We start from the raw sequence: 27237 nt of genomic DNA, 5'->3' as shown, positions 1-27237 counted from the left end.
AGATTTCTTAATTACATTTAGACCGATCCTTTGCGGAGTTCCAGAGACACTTCCAGAAACCCCTTAAAATGCACTACGTCCCCAACCTCGCACTATAAAGCGCCCTCCACGTCAACCAGGATCTTGGAACTTTCCCCCTACTACCCACGGTGCCTGCCCAAACCTAGGGTCGAGACACCTGGAGATACAGAGACACTCCCTCCGGGAAAAGAGAACGACCCTGTACTTAAGACGTTGATTGGCAGGACAGGCTCGGAGCGCAACCAACCGCGTAGCCGGCTCTCCCGAGCCCGCCTCCGCCCCGCCCCGTGGGAGGCTGGGATTTGTTTTGGCGTCAAGCGCGCGCTGTGATGACGCCACGACGCTGACGCCTGAGGATGGCGGCAGCGGTGGTGGCCGTGGCTATGCCCGCGGCCCGGAGAGGGTCAGCACAGTCGCTCAGACGCCGAAGAGCCCGCCGCCCGCGCGAGGTGAGGCGGCCCAGCTCAGGGCGACGGCCCCTTGGGCGGGAGGGGCTGACGAGCTGCAGCTCCGGTCGCTTTCTGGAGCACTGGGCCCATTCCTGCCCAGCCTGGAGCCCTCGGCCCATGCCCGAAGTCCTCGGCCCATGCAGGCTGCGCCGGGGCCTACGGGACTGCGGAGCAGGCCAGGCTGTGGCTGCTTGGGGTCCCCAGTGTCCACCACTTAACTGGCTTTGAACATGCTGCTGTGCTGGGTAGCGCGTCTCAGGGCCAGGTGGACGTGGTCAGCTGACCTGCCTGCTGGCCAACCGGTCGGCGTTGGTCAGGGTGAACTAACCTGGTTGTCCTCGCTGCCTTCTCGTGTCTGGCACCCACTCCACACCTCCTCCTTTGCGACTGAACGCCAGGGCTGGGAGACAGCTGGTCGCTTCCTTATTCAGGCTGGGGAAGAGCACACCCAAGTCGAGCCGGGTTTGCTTTGCAAACCAGTTATCCCTCTACTTTTATAAGGGGAAATCCTGCTCCCCATGTTCACTCCCTCTCCTTGAAGCTGTGAAGTGCTAATTCCCACTTGAAAATCTGAATAAGTCCTTTCATTGCCTAAAACTGGCCTCTTGGTACCTACAGGATAAAGGCCAAGCCTCAAAGCAAGACGTTCAGGTCTTTTCATAATCTGGTAGAGGCATAACCCCGAGTCAACACCTGGGCCCTTCTGTCTCCTGTTTACAGTTTGGTGTTGAAAGTATGTGAATCTGCCCTTAACTTCGTGTTTTAATACCATTTTGCTTTAGAAATGCAATTTTCTCACTTTGCAGTTCTCTTCTTTCCCTCCAGCAGTATGGAGATTTTACATCTGTCCCTTAAAATCCACCTTAGATTTAATTTCCCTGGAAATGCCTCCCTTCATATGTAACTGTTGACTCCTCTGTACTTCATGTGACTACTTTTGGAGTTTATTGTGTTGTGTCATCTGATAGTTGGCCTGGGGCCTGTGTCTTCTGTCTGCATCTCAGTGTCTGGCTCTGCTGGCATAGGAGCTAATTTGGCTGTGATAGGTTGCTGATTTAAGAATGCATACAAATTCAGCTATGCCCCTGAGCACATGTCAGGGGCCACAACCTGTGATGAGCAGAGCAATGTGTATGTCCTGTTTGCACATGCACATTTATGCATGTAGTAGATGGTGTAGCCTTGGCAGCCTTGATGGTCTGAAGTCTCCTGGGGTGGTTTTTCAAAATACAAATTCAAGAGTTTCATTCTCTTTTTATTCAGGGTGTCTGGAATCTGGTAGGAATCTTTTTTTTTTTTTTTTTTAGGAATCTTTATTTAAAAAAAAAAACAAAACAAAACACAAAAACTCTCCATGTGGGACTTCCCTGGTGGTCCAGTGGCTAACTAAGACTTTGCTCACAATACAGGGGGCCCAGGTTTGATCCCTGGTCAGGGAACTAGATCCCACATGCCACAACTAGGTTTGCATGTTTCAGCTAACAATTCAAATTCTGTAACTGAAGATCCTGCATGCTGCAACAAAGATTGAAGATCCTGTGTGCCTCAGCTAACACTCAGTCGGCACAGCCAAAAAATACCTCAAAAAGCAAAAACCTCCTTAGATGACTTTACTATGCTCCTTGCTTGAAGATCTTTGTCATCACACCAGGAAACGGTTGCATCTTTGTCCAGTGGGAAGGGCTAGCTGTGCCTTGCGGCACACACAACTGTTGTAGTCTCGTTGTATCTTGGGGATGCAGGATGATTTGGTGGTTAGAAGTATGGGCTTTGGAAAAAAATAGGTTCAGTTCTTGACTTTGATGATATCTTGAGGTTCTTTGAGTCCTAGTTTGCTCATCCCATAATAGGAGTTATCACGCCTACTTTATGTGGTTGGAGAGAGGAGTGAGAGTGCATATAAGATGCTTGCTCAGTCATGTCTTACTCTTTGCGACCCCATGGATTGTAGCCTGCCAGACTCCTCTGTCCACAGTATTTCCCAGGCAAGAATACTGGAGAGTGGTTTGCCATTCCCTTCTCCAGGGGATCTTCCCAACCTAGGGATTGAACCCTGGTCTCCTGCACTGCAGACATATTCTTTACCATCTGAGCCACCAGGGAAGCCCTTATATACGACGCTTAACACACTTGGAACTCAGGAAATGAAAGCCACTGTTATTACTAATGGCTATTCTTCCCAGAGTTCATCCCTTGTCAAAAGGGGATCTCATCTTAGTAAGCCTGTTTGCTCTTCAGATGGAGACTTGTGTAGGAAGCTACCTTATGTTATACATTTCCTTGAGATAATTTCTAGTCATCTGGCAAAGCTTTAGCAAAACTGTGCCTCTACTGAGGGTAGTTGCAGTTGGCTGTTCCCCTGGAAGACATTTGGATTGCTGACTCATTGGAGGGCGGGCTTGCTAACTCAGTAAGTGGTCCAGGTCTAATTGCAGTTCCTATTAAGTTGTATAAATGAGAAAGTGCAGCTTTCAGGAAACCTGTTTGTTTCTTAAACTGAGCTGGAGCTGTGCCTCACTTGGAATGGACTACTTTGAAGATACTAGTGTCTATGAAATCTGAACTAATACATACTAGGGTTCCCTGTCACTCACAAGTTCATAGTTAAGCGAGTGAGACTTCGGTTTAGGCTTTTATTTTACTTAATAAGTGTGAGCACTTTATGTGGGCAGCTTTGATCTTCTTCAGTGCTTCCTAAGTGTGAGATACGAATTGGCTGTAGTTGTGTCAAAGTATTGACCCTTAAGCTCTTAGATAGCTGAGAATAGCTCCATTGACCCGGAGCGCACAGAGAAGTATTTGAGAAGTACAGCGCTGAAAGAAAGGAAACAATTCTGCTTGTTGAGAGCTGGAGAGAGATTTATTTATTTGAACTTTGTTTTCTTCCAAGAATCTTACTCAGTGAGTATTAAGCCAATTTGTGTTGGCTTGGTCATCACTGAGCTAATTCTTGGTACAGCCCTCTGTTGCCATGGCATCCCATGTGATGCTAAAGTAGAAAAATGTGCTGTTTTCATTTGCTGGAGGAAAATGATCACAAAGGGCCCCCTTCTAGTTTGCTGGCCTGGAAGTGGCCTAGCAGGGTAATAAATCAGGGGACTCTTGATGTGGAACCATCTGTGCTGTAAGTTCCTTGAGAGCAGAGGTCATAACTGCCTTCTTTTTGTCGGTCACAGCCCCTGGCAGAGTTCTTGGCCCTCAGCAGGAGCTCAGGAAATAATTGTGGGTTGAACTTTGGGATTTTGGAAGGAGACCCCCAGGTACATTGCCAGAGGCTGTATTTCTGATGATGGGATGGGCAGTTGGTGGGATGTCTCAGATGCAGTTGTGGGTCAGGATAAATGAGGACATGACAAACTTTAAAATTTTTCATCTCAGCCCTAAAGCAGAAGTCTTTGCTCATTAACTATTACCATGTAGAGCAGTGGTGCGTAGCTGGATTTGCTAAGCAATGGGGTCCTGAGTTATTGTATTCCAAGAAGTTGTAACTATTCTTATTTTGAAACAGTGTTAAAAGTTAAAGCATTACAGGAGTGAATAATGAACTGTGTCTTTAGATGCAAACACTAGTCATTTAAAAAAAATAATTTGTATATTTGGTGTATATTCCTCCAGTTTTTTTCTTATGCATTGCCAGTCTATACATTTGTACAGTATGTTGTCTTTTCATTTTTCATTTCCTTTATGGTTTCCTTTGCTGGGCAAAAGCTTTTAAGTTTGACTAGGTCTGATTTGCTTATTTTTGCTTTTATTTCTGTTGCCTTGGGAAACTGATCTAAGAAAACATTAGTACAGTTTATGTCAGAAAATGTTTTGCCTATGTTCTCTTCTAGGAGTTTTATGGTGTTTTGTCTCATATTTAAGTCTCTGAGCCATTCTGAGTTTATTTTTGTGTAGGATATGAGGATCAGGGGTTTTTTTATCTAAAGTGATAGACTCTTGCCTGCTATCCTTGCTTGCCTTGTGATGGTTAGAAGTGCTGTGTTCAGTTCAGTTCAGTCACTCAGTCGTATCCGACTCTTTGAAACCCCACGGACTGCAGCATGCCAGGACTCCCCATCCATCACCAACTTCCAGAGCTTGCTCAGACTCATGTCCAATGAGTCAGTGATGCCATCCAACCATCTCATCCTCTGTCATCACCTTCTCCACCTGCCTTCAGTCTTTCCCAGCATCAGGGTCTTTTCCAGTGAGTCAGTTCTCCACATCGAGGGGCAAAGTATTGGAGTTTCAGCTTCAGCATCAGTTCTTCCAATGAATGTTCACTACTGATTTCCTTCAAGATGGACTGGTTTGATCTCCTTGCAGTCCAAGGGACTCTCAAGAGTCTTCTCCAAAACCATGGTTCAAAAGCATCAATTCTTCTGCGCTCAGCTTTCTTTATAGTCTAACTCTCACAGTCATACATGATTACTGGAAAAACCATACCTTTGACTAAATGGACCTTTGTTGGTAAAGTAACGTCTCTGCTTTTTAATATGCTGTCTAGGTTGGTCGTAGCTTTTCTTCCAAGGAACAAGCGTCTTTTAATTTCATGGCTGCAGTCACCATCTGCAGTTATTTTAGAGCTCAAGAAAATAAAGTCTGTCATGGTCTCCATTGTTTCCCCATCTATTTGTCAGGAAGTGATGGGACTGGATGCCATGATCTTAGTTTTTTGAATGTTGAGTAAGTGCTGTGTAGCAGTTCCTTATTTCTGGGATTCCTGAGAGATAACTGCCTATTTCATTTTGATACCCTTTCAAAACACGAGAGCGGAATATAGATATCTTTGCAGGCAAGAGGTTGTGAAGTTTTGCCATGGAGAACAATATTACGAGGTGTTACTGAAGATGGCTGGGCGCCTATGGGCCCCGGCCTGGGAGACATCCACAGACTCCTGTGGCCAGGAAAACTTTCAGGATCCATCCTTGTCCCCTGCTGCGAGGCCCCTGGGCTCCCCACAGATGGGTCTGGCAGCTTATGGACAGACTGTTTTGGAGTTCAGATAACAATCCGTAAGACCCAAACAGACCCAAGAGCATTGGCTTCCTCTGTTGTTGAGGACACTTATACAGGCGCCCAGAAACCGTGGCTCTGGTCTAACCACCAATCTGGCCTCTTCCTGCTACTTGAAAGTTTCTGAGGTTCTGGGATTGTTGCCCTGCAGCCAAAAGAAATCTGAGAACCGGACCACCTTTTGCTCAGTGTTAACAAACACTGAGTGGCTGTCCTGAGCTCACCACTTTGTTGGGAGCCGGAGAGTTCTAGAATCTGAGAAGTGCCCTCTTCCCTCAAGAGGCTGACAAGTCTGGTGATCTTGACTTGTTACATCTAGATCTAAACATCACCTAGAACATAGCAGTGAGCAGCATGACCCAGATCGTACCTGGAATGGAGGTTTCAGAAGACACGCCCCTCAGAAAAGATCCACGGTAAAGGTTCTTTGATTCACCAGCTGAGTGGTATGAGGAGGGATTGCGGCCTTGACTTGGTGAGTCTGAGCTTGGCTGGGCCCCAGGCACTTCTGGAGTCTTTATGGTTTGGCAAAAGGAGCTCTGGATGGAGAAACAGATTTTGGTTCGGTGTTGGCCATCACTGTCTTGAGTGGCTTCAGTAAATTTCTGCCTTTTTGGCCTGTCACGTCTGTAAGTGAGGACAGTAGTGCTGAGTGCGCACGCCTGCTGCTCACCCTTACCTTCTGTGAGGAGTACTTTGACTCCAGCTCAGAGCTTCCCTTATGGCTCAACTGGTAAAGAATCCGCCTGCAGTGCAGACCTGGGTTTGGTCCCCGGGTTGGGAAGATCCCCTGGAGAAGGGAAAGGCTACCCACTCCAGTCTTCTGGGGTCACAAAGAGTCAGACACAGCTGAGCGACTTTCACTTTTCACTTTCAGAGTTGAAAGTGTGGAAGCCGACTCTACAGACATTGGTGTCTTGAGGTGGAATAGTGACTTGTGAGAGCTGGTATAGTGTGACCTTCCTGGGAGGTCACTTCCTCAGACTTTCTTCATTCACCGCCACCCTGGTCACTCTGCTGGGAACACATACATGAGAGCTAAGGACAGGAAAACTCTGCCCTGCTTCCCAGCAGGAATTTTCCAGCCTCTTCTCTTGTGTTTGCCATTTTCACCTAACCGCTGTGGAGAGAGAATTTAGCAGGGTGATTGGAGTGTGGAGCAGCTATGATGATCTAGAGATCATCAGCAATCCCCCTTCTCAGAATCGGCACCCTCTTTTCTCTACTCTCAGTCTGGAGTTGGGAAGGTGGAGTACTAGCATCAGCCTATCTTTGAAACGTTTCCAACTGGAACAAATGTGAGAGAAATGACGTCTCAGAAAGGAAGAAGGAAGGTCAGAGAGGGATAATCCTTGACTGTGTTAGTGCTGACTTGAGATCCCTGCTTAGCCTAATTTAAAGTGAAAAGTCAGGCCTTTTCTTTTGTAAACCTTAGTTTTTCTCATCAGGACCAGACTAGGTATGCACATTTACACCATAAGAGCCAGTGGGAATATCTGGAGGCAGTTATTTATTTTGTGGCTCTAGGGTTCTGCCTCCCCACTGGGAAGAAGTGACATTTGAGGAGCTGTGCTGGGGTCACCCATGCAGTTTGTCTTCTTTCTGCAGGGTGGTAGGTGTTCCTCACCATGTGGTCTTAGGGATCTGGGCCTGTGTTCTGTCAGGAATCCTGGCCCAAGAGCTTTTTTTTTTTCCTGAGCTATAGCCCTTTACTGCAGTCTTATATTTTTCTCTGAAGAAAGAGATGAGTCTGCAAAATTCCAAAGTCCACAGTTTTTGTTTTGTTTTTTTGCCGCACCTTACAACTTCCCTTACCAGGGATTGAACCCGAGCCCCCTTCAGTGGGAGTGCGGAGTCCCAACCATTGAACCACCAAGGAAGCCCCAAAGCCCAAAGTCCTAATCTTTGGCCTCTGTGAAAAAGAACCTTGTTTATAAATGCCTTTGTTTAAATGTGATTTCCTAAGCTCCTATATGGGATCTTCTGGGCATTGGAATGAGAAAAGCCTTGTGATGGTTGAGGACGCTTTTCTTCTTCTGTGAGGAAAAATGATAAGTCATTCTGAGAGTCTTATTGACACGCTGATTAAGACCTGAGCACTTAATCTCTGGTCTTTGTATCTGATGGGCTGATTGGTAATCAAGGTCTTGAGTATGTTTCCGTGATGAGCTTGTTCCTGGGGAGACTTGGCTGCATCATCAGTTATCACCATCTTGGATTCAGATCCCCCCTCAGGGTCTCCGTGTGGGTGCTCTGTGACTCTCGTGGTACCCCAGCACAGCCTCCCTGGGTCTCTCTCTGCTGCCTTTCCTGAAATCATTTGCAGGCTTTGAAAGGGGCTGCAGGTGGGTGTTGGTGTTGCCCCTGGGCAGTTACAGAATCTCTGACCCTGACCAGCTGTTTTCAACCATTAGATTCTACATCCAGGCACCCCACTTCAAAACATCCGGAAGTGAACCTTTCCCACTGCTTCCCAAGCCCATCCTTCCTGCTGCACTTCTCACCTTCTGCCCAGGATCCTGAGTGACGGACTGGAGTGCCGTCCTTGCCTCCTTTGACCCCTGTGTCCAGCCTCCAGTCCCTGTCAGTTCTCCTGCTTACCGCGCTCCGTTCCGCCCCACGGTCTGGGCTTCCACCCTCCTCGCTGGCCCTTTCAGTCCACCTTGACCGCCACCCCCCCCGCCCATTTCAGCTTTATATTTCTTTGGAACCACAGAATCACCTCTCCTTGTAAACCCTTTGGTAGCTTCCTGTCACCTCCCAGGAAGGTCCTGGCTCCTCGCTGTGACTTGTGCTGCTCTCCACAACCTCATTCCCACTGGCCTTCTAACGCTGCAGTGCCCAGTCCTGTCTTCGCACCGCCACACTCCCTTCCCAGGCTCGGGGCGCCGCTCTGGACCTTTGGGCTTTGAGTGTGTTATTCTCTCTGCCGGAAACAACACGCCCACTTTTCCTCACCTGACTCATTCTCACTTCAAATCCAGCGTGGGGGTCACCTCCTCCACGAAGCTTCCCCTAACCCCTGTGTCATTCTATATGTGTCCCCTGTTGTTTCTTAAGCCTAGAACTTACAACAAAAGTTTTGTTGAAATTCCCAGTTTTGATGTTTTGCTCTTCATTTATACTGTGAGTTTATTGACCATGCTTTGCCAAGTATTTCCCAAGTATTAGCATACTTTGGGGTATGTTAAAATATAACCTGCATTGAATTCCTTATTCATTCTTGTATCCCTAGTAGATGTTCAGTAAATGCTTGATCTGAGTTGATCATTTTATCCCCAGTTCTGTCTGTCCTCAGGAACAGGACATTCGCAGCTTTTTTCTTTCACCCATGAGGCCCTCATGTAAACTTTGAGAAGGGAAACTTGGATAGAAGCACCCTCTGGAAAGTGGTACTTTAGCACTTCAGCTTCTCCGAGGGCCCCTCTAGCCACATGGTGTTGTTAATAGTTGGAACATCTTTGTCTAGGAAACAAATGGGGAAGGCTCCTGGATCCTCTTCCCACAGAAGCAGAGTGCACCGATCCACAGCTTCAGTCTCCTCTGGATGAAGTTGTTAGTGTCCTTTCTGAGCTCAAGTTCCCCTCTGCCTCTTAAATGAAGCCCAGGCTAGTTTGGTGGCCCCCTGGTGGCAGCGTGCTAAGGCTTGTGGTCCCTATTTCACTGGGATTGATTTTATCCAGTGCTGGGACTTGTGTGGCATTTTAGCCACACAAGGAACAAGGTGTTCAACTACTTGGGTTAAGATGGTACATTAGCAAAGTAGTGGGCGCAATCCAGGGAAGAGTGGAGGTAGGGTGGAGACCCAGGGCAGGGGGGGGTGGTTTATTGTAGTGGGGAGGGGATCAATCCCTACAGAGGGCTTGAGGGGCCAGGAAAGTATCCATGAGGGAGGAAGTCTTGGGGAAAAGCAGCTTTCCTCGCCCTAGTGGGTGATAAGTGTTGGTGAATAGGCCTCTAACATGCCACACCCTCATTTCAGAAAAGATGAGTCAGAGTAATAAGAGGAATGATTTTAACCTTTAAAAAACACAGGACTTCAGCTGTGATAAGGGGCCCAGGGAGAGCAGCGGGGAGGGTGGAGGCAGTGACAGCTGAGCCTGGTTCGTGTTCCTGCCCCTCTTTGAAGTTGAAGAGCAGCTTGAAAAACAGACCCAGGGAGAGGTCCAGCAAGACCATGGAAGTCACACCCAGTCTTTCATCAAGGTCCTCCATGGCATCTGGCCTCTGAGCACTCGGGCCAAAGCCATCCTCCTTTCCAGGGAACCATATTAGGATCATGTCATCAGGCTAGGTTTATCCCGAGATGGAGGGGGAGGGAGTCAGGAGGATGGCTGGGGTCCTTTTGAAAGTGTCCCTGCTATGCTGAGTTGTCCTTTCTTCCATCCGTGTAGGTGTAGACGGGGCGCTGCCTGCAGAGCAGGTCCTGCCAGCCTCGCTAGGGAGGATGCCCCCGTGTCCGTGATGGGCTGTGGGACAAGCAAGGTCCTTCCTGAGCCGCCCAAGGATGTCCAGCTGGATCTGGTCAAGAAGGTGGAGCCCTTCAGTGGCACTAAGAGCGATGTGTACAAGCACTTCATCACAGAGGTGGACAGCGTTGGCCCTCTCAAAGGTGGGTTTCCAGCAGCCGGTCAGGGTGCAAACCCCGGCCCTGGGGCCCCCACCACTGGCCACACAGAGCCTCCCTCGGAACCACCACGCAGGGCCAGGGTGGCTAAGTACAGGGCCAAGTTCGACCCCCGTGTGACGGCCAAGTACGACATCAAAGCTCTGATCGGCCGAGGCAGCTTCAGCCGAGTGGTACGAGTGGAGCACCGGGCCACCCGGCAGCCCTACGCCATTAAGATGATCGAGACCAAGTACCGGGAGGGGCGGGAGGTGTGTGAGTCGGAGCTGCGCGTGCTGCGCCGCGTGCGCCACGCCAACATCATCCAGCTGGTGGAGGTGTTTGAGACACAGGAGCGCGTGTACATGGTGATGGAGCTGGCCACTGGCGGAGAGCTCTTTGACCGCATCATCGCCAAGGGTTCTTTCACCGAACGTGACGCCACTCGGGTGCTACAGATGGTCCTGGACGGCGTCCGGTACCTGCACGCGCTGGGCATCACACACCGAGACCTCAAGCCGGAGAATCTGCTCTACTACCACCCTGGCACCGATTCCAAGATCATCATCACTGACTTCGGCCTGGCCAGTGCCCGCAAGAAGGGTGACGACTGCCTGATGAAGACCACCTGTGGCACGCCTGAGTACATTGCCCCTGAGGTCTTGGTCCGCAAGCCCTACACCAACTCTGTTGACATGTGGGCACTGGGTGTCATCGCCTACATCCTGCTCAGTGGCACCATGCCCTTCGAGGATGACAACCGCACCCGGCTGTACCGGCAGATCCTCCGGGGCAAGTACAGTTACTCGGGGGAGGTGAGTCTTCCCCATCTCAGGGATGTTGGGGAGGGCCCTGGGTGGGTGGGGGTTCCTATCAGGCAGCCCTTGATCAGGGTGGACGTGCTCTTGGGACCATGTTCGCCGGGCCAGGCAGATGATGTAAAAATAATGAAGTGAGACTAATAGGGTATGTTAGTTTGGATTCTCCAAAAAGTGAGCCCTGAGACAAGGACTTGGGAGCAGATAGTTTAATTGGGATGTGATTTCAGTAAGCACAAGTGACAGGTGGGGATCGTGAGGCAGAAAGAGAGAAACAGTTAGAGGTACAAGGAGAAGTGGACGGCTGCTGTGGGCCAGGGAACTCAGCTTCACTGGGGGCCCTGCAAATAATCATGCAGAACGTGCTCAGAATCGTCCTGCTGAGGGGCAGGAAAGAGGGTGGGTTTTCATCTGCTGACCATTGTATGAGTTGAGCATTTCTTCGCTGAGGCTTTAAATCCCTGGCACTTCCAGGCTGTTCTGCATGTCAACTAGTGGTGGAGAAAGTCCTCAGGCGAAGGAAGCAGAGAGATTCAGGCACTGGCAGTGGGAAGCTGTCAGCTGAGAGCACGGCCACTGCAGGCGAGCCCAGAGGTGGGCCAAGAGACCGCAGAGCAGGGTGTCCCCCACATCTGCTCCAGCGGCCTTGGGCGAGCCAGTGACCATGCCTTCTCTAACAACAGCTGCTTCTCACCTCAGCCCGGTTTTGCCACAGAACAGGGAGGACTCCATGCACCCAGACATTCCAGTTTTTTTAAGAGAAGCCAGAAAATCTGATCTTAAAATGTTGAAGTATAATTTAAGCAGTACCTCGTGCTTAACCCAGCAGATGCTTACCTCCTGGCCTGAGTCAGCCGGGCGGCCTTCTGTTTTGTGTCTTTGGATCCACTGATAACCCTAGTGCCTGACAGGGTCTGTTAGGTTTCAGCACTGCTGGAAGCCGGAGGGAGTGCGAGAGAGTGAGAGCGAGTCGGTCCTCAGGCAGGGTGCTGACCGGGTCGGAGACAAGGCTCGCCCCAGGAAACATGGGGCACGGCAAGCTGGACAGAATGGTGCGCTTGGGGAGGCTGTGAAGAGAAGGACGTGGGGTGGCTTTATGTGGGAGGTGAGGTAAGCTTTGCTGATGGTAGGATTCTGCCAAGGCAGGGAGGGGCCCTGCAGAGTGCCCCCCACGGTGTTCCTCCCAGGCCTGCACTGCTGTTCTTGCCTCCTGGACAGTCCAGAGAGAGCAGAGGAGCAGAGGCTGCAGAGGACCAGCCCCTTTCTGCAGCCCAGCTTTCCTTCCATGAATGTTCCTCCCTAGCCTCAACCGGTTGGCCCAGAGCAGCATTTCCTACAGGAGTCGCCCTGAAGCCTCATGAAGGCAAAGTGCCCTAGCGCTTGAGATCCTATGCCATCATCTTCCCTGGCAGCTTCAGGCCATGGTCGTGGTCAGTCAAGGACTTCCTTCCTGTGGGCCTGGGGGCTGGCCTTCCCTGGGTGGTGGGGGGGGTCCCCAGGTCATACTTCAGGGTGATGTGAGGAAGAGAGGGAAGCTGTCTTCTTCAACTCTGCTGACTACAGATGAAGGAGAAACGGTGACATTTTCTAGCTCTTCCCTAAAGTTTTTCACATTTTCGTTCTTGTTGCAAGTGGATTCAATAGAGCAAACACCCCCTGGCTGGGAAGCCCCAGCTGTGATGGGGTGGTCACAGCAGGCACCGCCCTGGTCACCCTCTGGGCAGGGTTTCATCACAGGTCAGAAGACCCAGAGTCCACCTCACAGGGCAGTGTTGTGCCAGGACCCTGCCTGGCTTGCCCTTGGAGCTCCGTGTGGTGTAGCAAAGCTACGGAGGGAGGGAGGTTTCCCAGAAGTTGCCGACAGAGAAGAGACTTTGCAAAAGTCTGTAGGTTTGCCCAAGAGTTCCTGATTCTGGCAATTGTTGATCAGGCAGTTTATCTAATGGGAGCTTGCAGAGTCTTGCTAACTGGCTATTGATTGCCTGAGGGTGAAAGAATGACAAATGAATGGGGTGGGGATTGTGGGCACAGACTGGGTCTCAAGTCTCTGCTTCCTGCTCCACTGCAGTCACGTGGCTTGAGTTGGGCTCCCAGTGTGAGGGGGGCACTACCCAGTCATTAGCCCCCACTACCCTTCATCTGTAGCTGAAAACAGTTCCCAGTTCCAGAGGCAAATCCCTGGGCAGCCCTGGTGGCCCCTGTCTATTCCCAGGAGATTGGCTAACCCCAGGAGCAGGTTCCACCACCAGTGCAGAGAGCTCTGGGCTGGGAGGAGTTTTTCCGGGATGTTCGCTAGGGAAGCAGGCCTTATCATTAGATCAGGCTTTGAGCTGGAGACCAGGCATCTTTCTGTCCTTGTCCCCATGGACAAGAATGTCCATGCCTGCCCATCAGTGCACCGGGGAAGACATAGACAGGAAGGCCTGTTCCCCATCCCCAGGAAACCTGAGAGTGCCTGGGAGAAAGGACGAGGAATAGGGAGTGAGCACAGAGTGGACCCTTGTTGGCAGGCACATTCCAGCAGAGGCCTGGCAGTCTGGAACATGGGCCACGGGGCTCCGGTCAGGTGGTAGGACTGGTCCCCCTTCTTAGCACTGGGCTCTGCCTCCATCCTCACTAGCCACCTATCTTCTACTGTGTGATGGTCATTCACCCTTATGAAGGCATGCTGAATAAGAATGTGTTTCTGAGTCAGAAAGAAAGACATTCTTACAGGGGGGTTTCCATCCAGCTTCCTGTGCAGGTAAAGGCCTGCCCACTTTGAGCTCAGCAAGTTCAGAGGTGTGCGTCTCTCCGGACAGGAAGTCCCGTGGCACTCGGTGCCTTTCTGAGCGGCACCCTGCCCCCTGTGGTGGTTTCTCACGTGCCAGGCCCTCTCTGCTGTGCTCATTTCTGGTGGTTTCTGGCCCTGAGCCCTCGGGCAGACTCAGTGGTTTCTGTGGGCCGGCATAGAGGACATCCTTCAGCAGGCGGGCTTTGAGAAGGTGGAAGCTCAGAGAAGGGGATGTTGCTGACTCTGCCCAGAATAAACTGGAGATGATTGGGAGCAGTAGAGCAGAGGTAGACAGGGCCGGGCCGGGCCTATGTGTGTTGCCGGGAGCTCTGTGGTGCCAGGGATTCTTTGGAGATTCCAAGCATTAGGTGGGAGGGTGGCGTCTGGGTGTTCCATAGCAGGGAAGTGCATCGGGAAGTGCTATGGGAGACTTGAAGAGGAAGACCCACGAGGCTGGTGGAATAATCCCCATTTGGAATGAGGAATCCTGGTGCCCTGGGGGTGTTTGGGGCAGATCAGCGATTCCAGAGAGTGGGCCCCACATGGTACACGTGAGCCGTAGTTAGGGAAGGGGAGTTGTGGGGCAGAACCCTACCGCAGAGCTGCAGGAGGAGCATCATCTTACAAGGCAGATCTAGAAGGGACCTCCAGCTGCCTTCTTACCCGGAAGGTGTGTCTAGCCCTGCTTTGAAAGCCCTGCCTGGGGCCCAGCAGTGGAAGGAGGCACACAAGTGGGGCCTCCTTCATACCTGCCCCACGATGCTGACACTCTGGATGCTCCAGCCCCCAGCCATGGTCCCATACTCCCCTCCATCCAGGTCTGAGATGTTTGCTCCTTTCACTCCTCACACTAGGCTTTTGCTCAGGACTTTCCCTCTGTTCCTAGTGTCAACCTAAGAAGTTTGACCAGCTCTCAGTTATTCAGTTCAAAGATTGCTTCCATTAAGAATAGTGAAAAAAAAAAAAAAAGAATAGTGCCAACCCTTGCCATCGTGTAGCCTGCTGAGTACCAGGCACAGGGCTGAGGGCGCTACACCCAGCATGTCTAATCTCTACAATAATCTTGCCAGTAGGTATAATCCCCTTGTTTTACAGATTAGTAAACTGAGGCTAGTGAGGAAGTAGCTTGTCCAGAGCCTCACAGAGGGTGCCAAGACGGGATTTGAATGTAGGCCCTCTTGGCTTCAGAGTTCTTGGCCTTCCCAGACCCATAGTCTGCTTTCCCCAGTACACGTGCGTCAGCATGTTGCTGGAGTCTTCATTTCCTCCCTCTTTCAGGCCATCATCTGTGGACATCTCTTCCCTCCCTGGCCTGTAAGTTTCTGAGGACAGCATGTGTATCAGCACATCTGCTCACGGTGCTTTCCCCAGCTTCTCTTGAGGGCAGCACCAGTGGTTGTCAGTGATGCCCTGGGCAAGGACCCAAACGGAACTGTCAGGCAGACAAGGTCACTCCTGCTACCTGGAGTGTTCTCTTCTGGGGCTGGACCCCAGGAAGAAGTGAGGCACCTCTTGGAGATGCAGTTAGGGGGTTGTTGGCCAAACCTGCCTAGAAGCAAATGCAGGGATCTTGGGAGAACAGAGTTCTGGGAAGGAGAAGGCTGTGGCAGGTGATTTAGAGAGGAGAAATCTGAATTTTTATCCAGTGACTGGAGGTACTGGAGTGGAGAGGGCCAACCTGGGGTCGTGTTGGAAATGATAGGGAGACATGTTGGCCAGATACGAGGAAGGCCTGTGTGAGTCTGAGAGCAGGTTGGAGACACAGTCACCTTGAAGGAGCTTCCTCTCACAGGAGGCCCCAGGAGATCTGGTGCAGCTGCTGCTAAAGGAGTGACACAGAAGGTGAATCACCGCCTGTAGACCATACTAGAGGGCTGTTATGGTCCCACCGACTTGGAGATGCTGTGATTCACTTGACATGAAATGTGACATTGTGGGCCTAATGTCATTACTTTTGTCAAGAGTTCTATTCCTAGAGGCAGGATGGATGAAGAGGTTCTTGTGGGACGGATGACAGAGTGAGGCCATCAGCAGCTTTGCTGTCTGCCACATTTAGCAGCTTTTAATTGTCACCCTCCTCTGCTTGGGCAGTCTGTGAGCTGTGGGCGGGCCCAGGTGATGGCTCCAGGAACAGGGGGGCTTGGGCAAAGCTCCTCCCAGAGCCTTGCTTAGGAGAGTGAGTGCTGCCAGGCAGGGGCCTGAACCCCGGTGGGAGAGGAAGCCCAGGTGCCGCTCCCCAGAGCATTGTGCTGGTGAGGGGCTGGCTCTCCAGGGGGGTGTCTCTGGGCTGCAGGCTGACCATCCATCCCTTTGGGCCAAGGGACACCTGCTCAGGGCCAGCGAGTTGCGCCCTGTGGTTGTCTTACCCTGCAGAGCCCTGCAGTAGGGTGAGTGCCCAGAGCAGAGTGGACGTTTACGAGCCCATCCCAGCTCGCCACCGCACCTCACAGTAACTGAGACACGTGCCGTTCTCCCCTGGGATGCCGAAGATAAAATGAGGTGTGGAGCGTGTGGTGTGTCCTGGTGCTCTCCAGGCGGAGGGGGCCAGAGCCTGTGGGGCTGCTCGTGCAGCCTGCTTCACATGCTCCAACAGGGAGCTTCCGAGGGAGCGGGGTAGGGCCTTGCCCGGGAGCTGTGGAGAGGGCGGCCAGGGGCCATGCGAGGGCTGGAGATTGGACGTTCCAGGCAGGAGAGCAGGATGCAAGGAGGCAGGTGGCGGATTTCCAGGCTTGTGCTTGGATTCTACTAGACGCTTTTAATTGCCTCATGTTGCCGCTGTCCATGTGGATAGGGGCTCATGTGTGTCCCTGGGCCACCACCGGCTCCGTGGAGCCCCGCCGTCTTCTCGCTGCTGTTGCCTTGGTTACACACTCACCTCCTGTGCTGGCAGAAGCAAATGCCTGTCTCCCCACATTGTTGCACTGAGCCAGTTTAGCCAAAATACTTTACTCTGCCCACCTACGGCACCTTGTTACCCCAAGGTCCTTTCATCACTGCTGTTTCCCACCCCCTGCCAAGGTCTCTTCAACAAAGGGGTGTATCGTGGGTTGTGTTTGGAGTGGCTTCTGGTGCCGCATCTGTCCCCTCCCTCTCTGCTCTTCCCATTGTCTGTCTCCGCCTGCAGAGCTCTGCTGTTTCACAGGCCCTGTTGTTTCTAGGCCCTTGAGTTTCTCTGGGAGCTGCTGGGGTGGTTGCGCCCACATTCTGACCTCTTTAAATCTGCTGTGACCTCCCACACTCATCCCCCAGCCACCCCCACCGAGGTGGTTAATGATGACCTGATCCAACCACCCCGCATGGCCATACCTCTCCAAGCTCTCCTTCCTCAGAGGTTTCTGCCTCCCAGTGTGAGGATGATGCCCAGACCTGAGCTTCGCTCCAGTGGGACCCTGAGTCACCTCATCTCTTCACTTCTCCTGCCTGCACACGTAGACCAAGTACCTGCCCTCAGCCGAAGCATTTGTACTCAGGGTTCCAGAGACACAGACCTCTGGGGACAGAGGCCACAGTATGGATGACATGCTAACAGCCACCAGGATTCAAACTCCCTCAGAAATTGTTAGAATGGTAGGAAGTTTTACAAAAAACAAATGCCAGGGTGGGCCTTGGAAATCACTTCACTTTAGCAGAACTCATGTGTGGAGATAGAGGAGACCATTATGCAGCTGGCTCTAAAATCCAGAACCTTTTAGGGGCTGTTCCAGGACAATGGTAAAAGCAGACATCACTTGGTCACTGACACAGGTTGTCAACATCCTCGATTCCAAGGCCAGCATGCAGCACCCTTCCTCACTCTTGTCTTGCGCCCTATCGCCCCCCTGTCCCTGTCCTCACACTGTGGATTCTGGGCAGGGACACGTGGGGGTGCAGGATTTCATCTCGTTACTCATCTTGAGTTTAGAACACAGCTTTAGTAACCTTTAAGTTGTCACGCCTTTTCTCATTTTATTTTTATCTTTGAGATTCTCTGCCTCTTTTAAAACTCTCTATTATCTTCCTTCTTTTTCTCCTGTCAGACTCCTTCCCTCAACATCTTTCTCTGCTGCTCAGGTCCCCCTACCCACATCCCACCCCAGCGTGGTGGGTTCTCTCTGGCCTGGACGTTCAGACACCAGGATGTGAGTGTCTTGCCCAGAGGAGGAGGTGCGGGCTCTATCACCACACAGTGTCTAATTATGCCGATTTTTTCACAACGCCTTTCCTCATGGTCCACATCAGAGTGTGCTGTTCTTGTCACACTAATAGTTCTGCTCTCCTGAGAAAGCCTGAAGCTCCACTTCCCAGGATTTCCCCTGTGCCCTTTGCTCTCATTCAGGCTCACGTCACTCCAGGAAGGGGCCTCTGAGGCTGGTAGTGCTGGATCTGAAAACACGTCTTGAGACAAAGCTGAGGGAAGAATTGAGTCATGGCAGCAAAACCCAGGCTTCTCTCCTCCCTTCTTCCCCCAGCAGCTCTTTCTGGGCCTTCCTCCTCTGCCAGGGAACCTTCCCCAGAGTCGTCATGGGCTGGAAAAGAGCGCGTGGAGGTCAGGACACCAGCACAGCTTAAGTGTCAGAGGCTCTGCTTCTGTTCCTCACATGCAGCCAAGTGGGGAAAAAGATGGGGAGCCATCTTCTTAGAACCCAGGCTTCAAAACACTTAGAACTCATTCAGTTCCTCCATTTTAAAAGTGAGGAGGCTGTAGGTGGACCTAGGATGCAGGTCGTGGGCATTCCAGCCCATCACTTCAGTCTGTCACCCAGATGCCATCCCAAAGAGACACTGGACCCCTTTCTCCCCTTGCTTGAGAGCGGTCAGACCCACTTTCCAGAGGGAATCTTGGGCGAGCCCCGTGAGCTGGGCCTGCTGCTGAAAGGAAGCATCTTCCTCTTTCCTCTGCGGCCAAGAGAACTGTTTCATCCTTATTCTCGTGCTTTAGCCCTTGGACTTAGCTACTTGGTTGTAGTTCAGGTAACATCCTCGCCAGGCCCTTGTGATGGTAGGCTGGAGCAAGTGAGTGAGGCTAGGGCGGAGGAAGTGTACCCTCCGAGCCAGAGCGGAAGCCCTCTCTGGTCTGGTGCCCCCTCCAAAGGGAGCGTCAGATTCTGCTCTTGAGTGTCACCAGGAGGGAGCGGTTCTGCAGAAGCAGGGCCATGAAGAGGGGCGAAGTTGGTAAGGGAGTGCTCATGCGTGAGGCCCTCTCTCCACCCTGTTGGTTTCTGTGCTGTTACAGTATCGGGAGTAGGTATCTGAATTGCAGGGACTCTGGGGGTTGGAGTGTAAGGAGAAGGGTGGCTGGTTGGCTGCTCAGAAACAGGGTGGGAATCAAAGGCTTTTGGATCACAGTGTGGGATGCATGAGACAAGTGCTCCGGCCTGGTGCACTGGGAAGACCCAGAGGAATCAGGTGGAGAGGGAGGTGGGAGGGGGGATCGGGATGGGAAGAAAAAAAAAAAAGAAACAGGGTGGAGGTGATGCCCTTCTTCCTACAACCTCTCCTTGTCGTCCTCGGGGCCGGGCCCCTCTCCCACACAGCTCATGAGAGTCTGGACAGAAGTGTGGGGGCTGTCACCCGGAGGACTGCAGCTGTCCTCTGGTCCCACAGCAGAGGGAGACTGGAGTGACTGGGGCCAAGGCAGGCTGACACTGTGATGTTCCCTTCCATGCCTCTGCCAGCCCAGAAACCGGTGGAAGCCTCTGGGAGACTGGCCAGTGGTACCTGGGGCCTGTCCCTTCTGCCACCCACCTGAGGCCCGTATGTGTCCTTGATCTGGCCCCAAGTATACTGAGGCAAGAGTTCCATCCTTTACCCACAGCCGGCAGTTAGAGCTGTGGAAACTGGAGGGCATGACAGTTTGCGTTTTTTCTGTTTCTCGTTTTGACTGCACCATGTGGCTATACAGGATCTTAGTTCCCAGACCAGGGATCAGACCCGTGCCCCTTTCTGCTGGACTGCCAAGAAGTCCCATCTCATGTTCCTTTTCTTTTTCCTCACTTGGCTGCATATGAGGAACAGAATGCTACCTGGCCCGTCAGTCAGATGCTGCCAAATATGCTGCTGTGGCTGCAGAGGCCTGAGCATGTTGGGGAGGCAAGTGGGTTGGTCTGCAGGTGTTGATCACTTTCTTAGGAGGTGCTGAGTTTGACTTGGCTAGAAGCATGGCCAGGTGTGGGTGTGGAAAGCCTTGCTTTTCCTTTGTGAGCCCTGTTGGAGACCTCAGCGGGACTTCAAGGGGTCACTCTTCTGGAGGTCAGCATAAGCCCCTGCTCCGCTGTCAGAGGGCTGGCTTGGGGACCACCTTTCTGTATTGGGCCTGTTTGGCTTCCCACTGCAACGTCCCTCAGTGTGTGAGGGTTAGGCTGGGTGCCCACTGCACAATATGGCTCTCAGGACGGGATGGCTCGAGTCACATTGCCTTAAGGGACCCACCTGCTCAGCTGCTCACAGCTCTTTAGATTGGGGACAGGGGCGGGGGGGGGGGTGCTGCCAGCAAGGGTGTGCTGGCCCTCAGACTAATGAGCTCATTGGCATTCCTCACAGTGCTGTCCATACACAGTAATTGGAGAGGCGAGCGCCTGCGGGGAGGAGGAAGGGCCAATCAATTGGGCTCACTTTGGTTCTAACGGCAACAAGCAGCAGGAGGTGATGCCTGGTGTGAGCTGTGTCACTTTGGAGACAAAGATGCTTAAGCCCCCAGTATGGGTCTGGGGAGAGGCGCCTCTGAGACCACCCTGGACTGGTCCGGAGCTGCAGGGGACCTTGGTGTGCCGGGGTATGGATATGAAGTGGGGGGTGCCTCCCATCCATCCGTGTTCAGGCTCCTGACTTGTTTGTTCTGTCATTTGAGGAGGATGGGTCTTCTGGCTAGAGGAGTCTCTTCTGGATAGACTGGACAAGGGCCAGGGGCAGAGTCCACGCCCCAGCCCTGTTTGGCTAGCCTGTGCTGCTGCCCTGTCTTGGAGCTGTCCCACCAGCAGGCCAGGCTGAGTGGCAGCACGCTCCCCAGTGATTTTTCCTTTTCTTGGAGACCATAAAAGGGCAGCACAAGCCCAGCCGTTCCAGCTCCGGGTTTGCTCTGTCCATCCGTGGCCACATTATGCCTTCATTTTTCTCGCTCTCAAATGAGTGACAGGGCTGCAGATGGTCTGGGGTCTAGTTTGGCTGGCCCCTCACAGTGGTTGCTTGTGTTCAGGTGGCAGCAGCAAGCCCTGGGCTTTCTGGCACTGTGAGCCTGCAGCTGCGTGGCAGCTGTCCAGTCCAGTCCCCCTGCATGTCGGCCTCAGTATCGGAGCCCCAAGCTACACAGGCCCGCCTGCAGGGAAACTGGACCAGGCTGCCGGTGTGGGAGGGCTGTTGCTCCCTGCTCTCCCTCACTGCTCTCAGCACAGGACTTAGGGTCCCTAACTGCCCACCTCCTGAAGGCCAGTAGCTCCCCAGGAATCACTGGGAGCTGACCCACTGATGAGGAGGACCCTGGTAGGTAGCTGTTTAGAAACCTGGGCTTTCGGTCACTGTCTTCCAGTTTGGCTCAGTAGAAGTTGATTTGAGATTTGCCTTCCAAAGGGCAAGTAATGATAACAACTCCCAAGTCGTCCCATCCCATCTTCAGGACTCCAGATGGGTCTTTTCTTTGTCTCCTACCCCTTCCACCCACTGCCCCCCTTCCCCCCACCAGTACATCAGCATTGGTGCGGAAGGGCTTGGGGAAGAGTTGGGAGCTCAAAGAAGCCAGAAGCAGGGTGGTGATGGTGTGTAAGAGCGTCTGCTGGGTGGACATGCAGCCGCCCCAAGTGTGGCCTCTCAAACTTTCCTGAGTCCCTTGGTGTGTGTGTTCAGGGGTTCCTTAAGGTGAAGGGCACCATGGGGGTAGACCAGGCAGACCACCCTCTCACCTGGCAGAAAGGAGGGTGATGGTCTCCCTGACCTCCCAACCAAGCCATCCGGAACAGGCTCAGCAAAAGTCCGAGACACCCACCGTTTGCAGAGTGTCAGACCCCGTGCCAGAGTACTCCCGAGAGAGGCAGGGACTCAGAGCCATGCTGCTCGCGCCCTCCTTCAGCAGAGTAACTTGAGGGCCTGGGCCTCTGAGCCCCATGTCCTAGAAGCAGCTGCAGGAGAGAGTACCTATCAGGTGCCATGCATGGGTTGTTTACTCACTGAGCCTCTATCTGCTGTGTGCCTCTTCTATAACCAGCAGTAGGCACTGGTGATTAGCTGAGCATGGTCTAATGAGCACAGTAAACTTGAAGTTGTTGGAATAATTGTTTAGCACTGGGGGCTAAGAGGGAGTATGAGCAAATGTCTTTTAACCTGAGAACTGGGGATTTAGCCAGGTGAAGGGTTGTGCAGGCTGAGACCTGGAGACAGATGACTGCTTGGTGTGTGGCTATGATGAGGCAGCTGTGGGTGCATGTAGCTGAGCAGGCTTTGTGCTGAGCAAAGAATACACTAAGATGAGGCTGGCACAGGACACTGCCAGGAGTGCAGTGTGACTTAGGGAAGTCATGCAGACATGAGAAGTGCGCCTGAGAAGGGTCCTGGTCCCTGCTGGGCTCCCACCATCCCTCTGCCCTCCCAGCAAGTGAAGAAATCTAGTTGCCTTGAATGTTTTCCTCTTCTCTCCTTGGCTGAGAGGCTGAGGCTGATGCAGAGAATGCAGTGGTCATTTTGGCCACTCTTTCAGTTGGAGAGAGGACAGGCCCTCTCTGTAAGGACTAGGAAGTGGCCTGGAATGGGGTGTCCCGGGATGGGAGCTAAAGTGCAGCTTAAGATGTGGTGGAAGATTTGGTCATTCTCATTAGATCCCCCTGAGTTGTAGTGTCCTAGGGTAGGATGGGTGGTCTTGACTGGGGCCACCTCCTTGAACCAGGCTTTGAGTCCAGGGCACCTTAGAAGTTTGTTTCTTGGGGAGGGGTGGGTCCTTCTCCTGTCACACTCCATGTCACCTGGAGAGTAGCCTCTGCTCAGCACTGGGTGGGAAGGGGAGGCTCAGAATGACCTACACGGGAGGAGCGGGGCGGTGCCTCTCTCTGGGGGGCGGGCCCAGGGCTGCTGGACAGGTCTTGAGTGCTGTGTGGGTGACATCTTCGTCCTGGGGAGGGCAGTGTTTAGTGTGCTCGCTCTAATGCTTGTCCTTGGCCTCTAGCCCTGGCCCAGTGTGTCCAACCTGGCCAAGGACTTCATTGACCGCCTGCTGACGGTGGACCCTGGCGCCCGTATGACTGCACTGCAGGCCCTGAGGCATCCGTGGGTGGTGAGCATGGCAGCCTCTTCGTCTATGAAGAATCTGCACCGCTCCATCTCCCAGAACCTCCTCAAACGCGCCTCCTCACGCTGCCAGAGCACTAAATCTGCCCAGTCCACGCGGTCCAGCCGCTCGACACGCTCCAACAAGTCCCGCCGAGTGCGGGAGCGAGAGCTGCGGGAGCTCAACCTGCGCTACCAGCAGCAGTACAACGGCTGAGCCGCCAGCGGGATGCAGACACGGTGGGCCAGCCTGGCCACGCACTGCTGGGCCCAGCGCCCTCTCTAGAGATAGACCTGCATGGTCCAGGGTAGGTGAATGGCCCCAGCCCCTTCTCTGTGCCTTCAGCAGCCCCCATCTTCACCCTGGGCCTGAACCTGGTGCGACAGAGCGGAGGGAGTCCTGGGCCCTATGAACCCTGAATCTGATTTGGCACAGATGCTCCTCTTGGTGGACAAGTGCTCTGGTATATATTGGGGGAAGGGCGGGACCTGGCCTTCAGTCTCACCTCTTTCTTGGCTCTCCCCCAGACCAAAGGGGCATGCATTGCCAGGTAGAGGGTGTCCTGTGGTCTCAGGACTCTTTGGGACAGTAACTTCTGGAACTCCCTTTTCCCCTACCAAGCCTTCTCCCTGACCCCCCGCCCCCATGTTTCATGGCATCCTGACCCTCATGATTATGCTCTAGTGAGAGGCCCAGGTAGGCCCATAACTTGTGCCTTGGCTGGACTTTCAGCCCCTGGATAAGTCTAAACAGTCTTCCACCTCCCAGTCCAAATCTGTCTTCCTTCCCGGTGTCCCCAGGGACCCCTCCTGGCCCCAGAACTTGCCAGGATCTCTCGTGGGAAGACCATGGAGTGGTCCTTGGCCCTCTGGACTGTGTGGGTGTGTTGGTAGCAGGCTTGCTCTAGGCTCCAGCCTCTGACCTTGAGGGTTCCTGCCACCAGCCCACCACCCTCAGTGCCTTCTTTGCAGAGCCTACTATCACCTCACTCTCTCCCTTGGATGCCCGTTCTTTCTATTCCCCAGGTGCCTCCTTCCCAACTGTGGGGAGTTAAAAGGAGCCCCACTGCTGCTACCTGGGGGATGGGGGCACCTGGGTCAAAGCAAAGGACGGGGGCTTCTGAGGGAGAGCCCCATCCGGGTTCCAGCATCAGCCCTGGTTCCAGCCTTGGTGCTGCGGGTTGCTGCCTCACTTCAGGCGCTGCTCTTCCCTCCTCTGCAGCTGCACGAAGGCGCCATCTAGTGTCAGGCACAAGTGTGGACCGCCTAGGAATGCCCACTGTGCCCTCCTTTTATCCTTCAAGAGGAAGTGGGAAGGAAGGAGGGTCCTGGGGCTGCTCAACTGTCTCCCCTTCTGCTGAGCTTCTGTTGCAGCTCCCCCTGGAACTTAGCCGTACTGTGTGACCTGCCTCTGAACCCTGAGTGCCTGGGGGCACTGCCCTCCTCATGGTGGCCTTGCTTGGTTCACCCTGTCCCCGCTTCTTTTCACAGCATTACCCTTCCATTCTGGGCCCCACTGTATCTCCGTCCGGAGGGAGCCCCATGAGAGGTGGGTGAAATTGGATGGCTGCTTTCCCAGAGGTCTGAGCAAGACCATCCCCCATCAGTCTTGTGCCTCCCCTCCACCACAGACCAGGGGGCCCGGAGTCCAAGCCCCCTCCCTCCACAGCTGCTCTCTGCAGGTGGGGAGGAGCCAGGGCCCAACTTTAGCTTTAGCTGGACTGCGGGTCCCCTGCCAAGCAGGGAGGGTTTGGCTCTCAGTTCCTCAACTTTTTGCATGTGCCACCTTCAGTGGGACCCACACCTCAACTTTTTGCATGTGCCACCTTCAGTGGGAACCACGCCCAAAGAGACCACTCTTGGCCATGTCACCTGTGCCTTGTACACCCGTTCGTCTGTCTCCAGTGCTCCTTGCACAAGGCGGTGGCAAGCCCAAGTCCCATGGCCTCAGAAATCCCCCCACTTCCCCAGGTGCCTCTGGGGATTTATTTCCTATTTTGTCCAGGATGCACCTGGTCCTGAGGGTAGGACAGAGGGAGTTTAGAGACTTGGGCCTTTGTGATGCCATGGACTGTGGATGGAGAATGTGTAGTTATTTATTTTGTGTACTCAGTCTGTAAAGGTATCCTCTGTACTCAATAAACAGGCTGCCTTCCCCAGGGAAAGCTGCCCCTTCATTGATAGCACGGCCTTCTTGCTGTGGACCAAGGGGTTGCCCAGGAGGTGGCAGGGTGGTAGGGGGAGCTCAGCCCGGACATAGCTAGTCTAGGAGGTTCTTGACTCCTCAGCACGTGTTGGGCCAGAGGACAGAGTTCACTTGGGGAGTGGGACCTCCAAAAGCCTCTCCTTTTCCCTGAACCAGGAAGACAGAATAGATAGCAGGACAGGGGGTATTTATTGGACCCCAGCGGAGCCTGTGGTGGGTTCAGTTGTAGGCTCTGACCTGATTGACTCAGGCACTGAACCTGCTGACCTGAGTGCACGTGGCAGGCGTGGGCACACTGCAGTCACTGGTGCTCCAGGAGATAGTGTCAGTGAGCACCCATGTGTTCCCCTTCTGGCAGACAAGCAGGCCTCCAGAATCACCCTGGTCGAAGGAGAGGGGAGAAGTCTGCATGGGGAGTGGGGGTACCACAGGGAAGTGCAGAGAACAGGACAGGGGCCCAGCGCTCACCTGGCACAAGGAGGCCCCTGCACAGATCATGGAGCTGGTGATGCATGAGCCCCAGTACTGCTGGCACCATCTCACGGTGACCAGGGGCAGAACCAGCCACCGCAGGTGTGCCCGAGTCACACTGCCTGTGGGCCGGGCAGGGGTGGTTAGGCCCCAGATGGCTTACCCCTACCCTTGCCTTCCACCCAGATTTTTGACCCAAGTTCCTACCTACACCACTGAGGCACCCAGCCGGCCATGTGAGGCCTTCAGGCAGTGCCTCATTTGAGGAAGCCAGGCAAACTGGTGAGATGCACATTGTGTACTGGGCTGGGGAGGCGAGTGTCAGTAATGTGAGATCATTGTTCATGGTGGTGGGATTCCAGGAAGGGGCCATGTAGGATGGGCGTGGGCACAGGTCTCCAGGGTGATGGGTGCCAGGGGTTAGGCCAGGCATCCTATAAGTTCCTCACCCCCACAGCCTACACACCTACACTGCCTACCCTTCCTTTCCCATCTGCAGCCCAGGCACTCACCACGAGATGGACAGACTTGCAAAGGCGGAGCCCCGGATGCTCGGTCGTACTCACCCAGGATGACAAAGTGGCAGCCAGGGCTGCAGTGAGAGTGGGGTTGGGCAGCCAGAGGGAGGGCAGAGTGACGAGAGAGGGGCCTCCAGAGCAAGGCGGTGGGGAGGTGGGGCAGGGGCGGGGCAGGGAGAGGGGAAACACACCCACGGCATTGCAGTGGGCAGCCGTGACCACCCAGGACTGGCCAATGAGGGACCCACTGCAGAAGCAGAAGCCTTTGCTGTCCTGGGGTCAGGGGTTAGCAGTGGGGGTGGGCCCAGGCTACACCCAGGCATGAAACACCTGAGATCCTGCCCCACCGCCAGGGTCCTGCACCTGCCGGGACACCTCCCAGGGCCAGGAGCCCGGCACTGCATTCTTCCCATTGACCGTCCTCTGGCTGAAGTGCAGTGCTGGTTTAATGGCAGGAACGCCGCAGCCTGGCCATTTGACTGGAAAGGACCTGCTTCCTGCATCCCAGCCCATTTCTCTCCTCCTGGGTGCCCCCAGGCTGTGTCTCCAAAGGGGTCCAGATCAAGAGGGCTCTTAGCGCACTGCTCCTTCTCTCGTGAGCACCTCTGGGCCTCTACAGCAATCTCAGCTGCCCTATCCAACCAGCCCCAAAGTCCTGTCCATTCTCCCACATCTGCCTCCATCCTACTCACACCAGCTCTACTCCACCCCCCATCCCAGGCCATTCTCCCTGACCCAGGTGTATGTAGTCCCCTTCCTTCCTAACCTCTCCATTGACTCCAGACCTCAGCAGTCTGGACCCCACATACAGCCAGATGGCTCTTCTTAAACTACACATCCACCTTTTGCTTTAAAGCTTCCTAAACCCTCCCCTGCTCCTGGACCCGGCCCAAGCTCTGGTCCCACTTGGGAGACTGGCCCCTGCCCACCACCTCTTGCTTTCTCCCAGCCCTGCCACATCATTTTTCCTTTGCCCACTCTGTCTACCTGCTTGCCTTCTAGCCACCCCAGCCCCTTCTCTGAGTCCCTGAGCAGGAAGCCTGGGCTGGTATTGGGTTGCCCTAAGGCTGTTCAGTCAGGGCTGGGCCAGACCCACTCACCCCAGGAGGAGCCAAGGAGGACCAGGCTAAGGGTCAGTCTGAGCAGCAACAT

The 27237-nt window shown here is 53.5% G+C and overlaps 2 protein-coding genes across 2 annotated transcripts; one reads left to right on the top strand and one right to left on the bottom strand.

Moving 5' to 3' along the window:
* Nucleotides 1-350: 350 nt before the first annotated feature.
* PSKH1 (protein serine kinase H1) lies at nucleotides 351-25073 on the top strand. The gene is made up of 3 exons (XM_043437214.1): nucleotides 351-470; nucleotides 9863-10889; nucleotides 22790-25073. The coding sequence occupies exons 2-3, from the start codon at nucleotides 9933-9935 to the stop codon at nucleotides 23105-23107; spliced, it is 1275 nt and encodes a 424-aa protein (XP_043293149.1). The 5' UTR covers nucleotides 351-470; nucleotides 9863-9932; the 3' UTR covers nucleotides 23108-25073.
* On the bottom strand, nucleotides 24080-27237 carry CTRL (chymotrypsin like). Its single transcript, XM_043437166.1, is given in 8 exon segments — nucleotides 24080-24187; nucleotides 25343-25477; nucleotides 25565-25689; nucleotides 25775-25963; nucleotides 26092-26159; nucleotides 26273-26358; nucleotides 26449-26552; nucleotides 27186-27237. Coding segments are annotated over 8 exon segments (867 nt in total).

Source organism: Cervus canadensis, chromosome 18, assembly GCF_019320065.1.
Source record: "Cervus canadensis isolate Bull #8, Minnesota chromosome 18, ASM1932006v1, whole genome shotgun sequence".
Taxonomy (NCBI): domain Eukaryota; kingdom Metazoa; phylum Chordata; class Mammalia; order Artiodactyla; family Cervidae; genus Cervus; species Cervus canadensis.
Note: the sequence above shows the minus strand (reverse complement) of the source record. Positions and strands in the feature narration are given on the sequence as shown.